Below are 3,048 nucleotides of genomic sequence, written 5' to 3'. Positions count from 1 at the left end.
TGCTTCCAGTTTTGGGCTCCACAATTCAAAAAGGATGTGGAGAAGCTTGAGAGAGTCCAGAGAAGCGCCACGCGCATGATCAGAGGTCAGGGAAGCAGACCCTACGATGACAGGCTGAGAGCCCTGGGGCTCTTTAGCCTGGAAAAGTGCAGGCTCAGGGGTGATCTGATGGCCACCTATAAGTTTATCAGGGGTGACCACCAGTATCTGGGGGAACGTTTGTTCACCAGAGCGCCCCAAGGGATGACGACTAGGTCGAATGGTCATAAACTACTACAAGACCGTTTCAGGCTGGACATAAGGAAGAATTTCTTTACTGTCCGAGACCCCAAGATCTGGAACAGCCTGCCACCGGAGGTGGTTCAAGCGCCTACATGGAACACCTTCAAGAGCAAACTGGATGCTTATCTTGCTGGGATCCTATGACCCCAGCTGACTTCCTGCCCTTTGGGCAGGGGGCTGGACTCGATGATATTCCGAGGTCCCTTCCAGCCCTAATGTCTATGAAATCTAAGCTTGTCAACCTGACCCCTAGTTACCCAATGCAGAGCAAGACCATAAAAATCTGTTGTCAAATTCACAGGTTAGTTTTGGAGCAATTAATTTTGCTTGATGAACAATCTAAAAAACCAGTTGAGGGACATTAGTTAAGTAATTCATGCAGTTTGGCACAAGTGGAGAAGTCATATATTCAAAATAAAAAAATATCTTCAGGGTTTTGTTTTTTTAACAAAAATGTTTCTAAAACAGGCTTGGTGATGACTTCACCAAAAACTCTGGAATACAGCTGGCTGATTTGTCTAGCTGACTAGCTCCAGTTGTTAATTTAGGGAGAAATACAAAAGGCCACTTCACGTAGACAGAATTGCGATTCTGGTGCCTATCCAATGCTGGGGTGGGTGGGGGTGTGTGTGTTTTTTTAAGTGACCCTAGGAAACTTCTCACTTGGATCTGAATTTTAAAAATCCATCTGTTGAAAAAAAATTAAGGAAATGTTTTTGAGTGGGGAGAAAAAGGAAATGGGATGCTTTAAATTTTAACTACAGAGCATGGTTGTATGTCTGTGCTTTTTCAGCTGTGGTATAAATGGAAATATAGAGATTTCCTCAAGAAACTAAAAGCTATAATTTGAAGACAAGTGATCATAGTTTTCTGTTATTTTTCTTTTGTGTCTCTGAAACGTCAAGGGCAGACCAATCTCAGACATTGTTTTAATAACCTAATTATATTTTGAATGAAATATAACTACCTTAAAAAACAATTCTTTTAAATATCCGTGTTGACAGCTCAAATACAAATTGAATACAAATCAGAGAATTTCATAAAAATTAAGACAAAAAATGTTCTTAGCCTCAGTATCTTAGTCCGTAGAGCAATTAAAGATTGCTTACCATCTCTTGAGAAGCTTGTTCCAATGATCAAGGGGAACTAGAATACAAAATAATGGTTTTCAATTTAGCATAAAATTAGCATATAAGGATCATTACAATCAGAGAAAGTACCTCTGGGCAGCTCTAGTTAGAGAGAAGAATAGAGTTAACGGCCGAGGGATTTTGAGTCATTAGAAAATGCTTGAAATCTCTTATTGCTTGATTCTAATTAGCTGTAGGAAGGAACATTAAGTACTGAGATTATTAATAAGAGTCACCAGATTAAAAGGAAGAGTATTTTTTGACCTATCCCCACTCAGCGCATAATGCTGTAAGGAAGAAATAAAATAAACCCTAAAGGGTAAGGAGAGACAGTTTATTTTACTTTATCCCCCCCGCCCAGTTTCAGCCTTCAGTGAAGAGTCCCTTTTGCCACACCTAGATATTTTCAAAGTTAACAGCAGACTGCTAACCCTCTCTCAAGCCATGCAGACACATAAAAACCTGTAAAGCCGGTCGGTGCATGAACAAGTTGGTCTAACGATACGGCCCGGCAAGGTTCTCCGAGTGAAATCTTGTATTAGACCAGCTGAGCAGCTGGAAACAAAAGTTTTAGGCAAGCTTTCGGGCAGTCTTGAAGAAGCCTTTTCTTTTTGCCTCTACTTGAACCATGTCTTCATTCTTCAACGCTGGATGCACACCTTGCTGGGGTCCTCTGACCCCAGCAGTCTTTCCTGCCCAAAGCAGGGGGGCCCCGACAATCTTACGAGGCCCCTTCCAAACTTCTGTGAATCTGTGCAGAGCGACTGAGCATGAAAGCTTGCCTAAAGCTTTTTTTTCCCCCCAGCTACTCAGCTGGTCTAATAAAAAATATCCCTCCAAGAACCTTGTCTGCATGTATCATCAAGGGATTTAAAAAAAATCTATTTCATTCAAGTAGTCGGGTTCCCCCCCTTTAATCTTTTATTTTAATCGGTTCATCTACACACCTCCCGGCCTTTCCTCCTACACTTCCTCTCTCTTCCACCATCAACCCTGCCCCACCCAAGCAAGGCAACCCCCCACGCCGTTTGGCGCCGCACGCGGGCGACGGAGGAAGAGCCGGGGGTTGCGCATGCGCGCGCCTCGGAGCGGACGGCGGCTGCGGGCCCCTTCCCCGCCCTCTGCTCCGAGCTGCGCGTGCGCGAACGGCACTAACCTACTGCTGGTCCGGGCGCGCGGCGCGAACGCCTTCCCGCTGGGGAGGGGCGGGGCTGGGGGGGAGATTGGAATCGCCGGGTCAGGACGTTCCAACCGTCCCTGAGCGCCGCTGAGCACGCCAAAGCGCGCGGCGCCAGCCTCTTCCGGGGGTGGGGTCAGGAGGGGCGGGGCCTCCTTCCCACCCGAGAAGAAGCAAGCGGAGTTCCTGCGGGCGACGCAGCAAATTTTAGGGCGGCTGTACGTAGCCCCGCCCACTCCCCCGCTCTGGGGACTGCGCTGCTGTATGCCGCCTGCCTCGGCTCTTTCTTGCTTCGGGGCGGCTGGGGCAGCAGAACCCTGGCTCCTGGACTTTCTGTTCAAGGGCAGGTTTTCATGTCCCAAGTCAAATCAACCAAACACCATGTATCTGGGTCCATGAAGGCAGTTTTCCTTCCCAGGAATAACTTCTGGTGTGGTTTAGTACCCACCGAGGTGTTGG

At 47.0% G+C, this 3,048-nt stretch overlaps 1 protein-coding gene across 2 annotated transcripts in view; it reads right to left on the bottom strand.

Annotated features, from left to right (window-relative positions):
* GEMIN8 (gem nuclear organelle associated protein 8) overlaps nucleotides 1-2,731 on the bottom strand; it is a 34,921-nt gene extending 32,190 nt beyond the window's left edge. Inside the window, exons 1-2 of one of the 2 annotated variants that reach the window (XM_006028411.3) lie at nucleotides 2,569-2,731; nucleotides 1,392-1,428 (exon numbers count right to left, since the gene is read on the bottom strand). In XM_006028411.3, the coding sequence (XP_006028473.1) occupies nucleotides 1,392-1,394 (3 nt within the window). In that variant the 5' untranslated portion in view covers nucleotides 1,395-1,428; nucleotides 2,569-2,731. Of the gene's footprint in view, nucleotides 1-1,391; nucleotides 1,429-2,359; nucleotides 2,499-2,568 lie in introns of those variants that run through there. The other variant, XM_006028410.3, reaches the window with a different exon arrangement.
* Nucleotides 2,732-3,048: the final 317 nt, after the last annotated feature.

This window comes from Alligator sinensis, unplaced genomic scaffold (genome assembly GCF_000455745.1).
Source record: "Alligator sinensis unplaced genomic scaffold, ASM45574v1 scaffold1192_2, whole genome shotgun sequence".
NCBI classification, from domain to species: Eukaryota; Metazoa; Chordata; order Crocodylia; family Alligatoridae; genus Alligator; species Alligator sinensis.
This window is presented reverse-complemented; position numbering and strand designations above follow the sequence as displayed.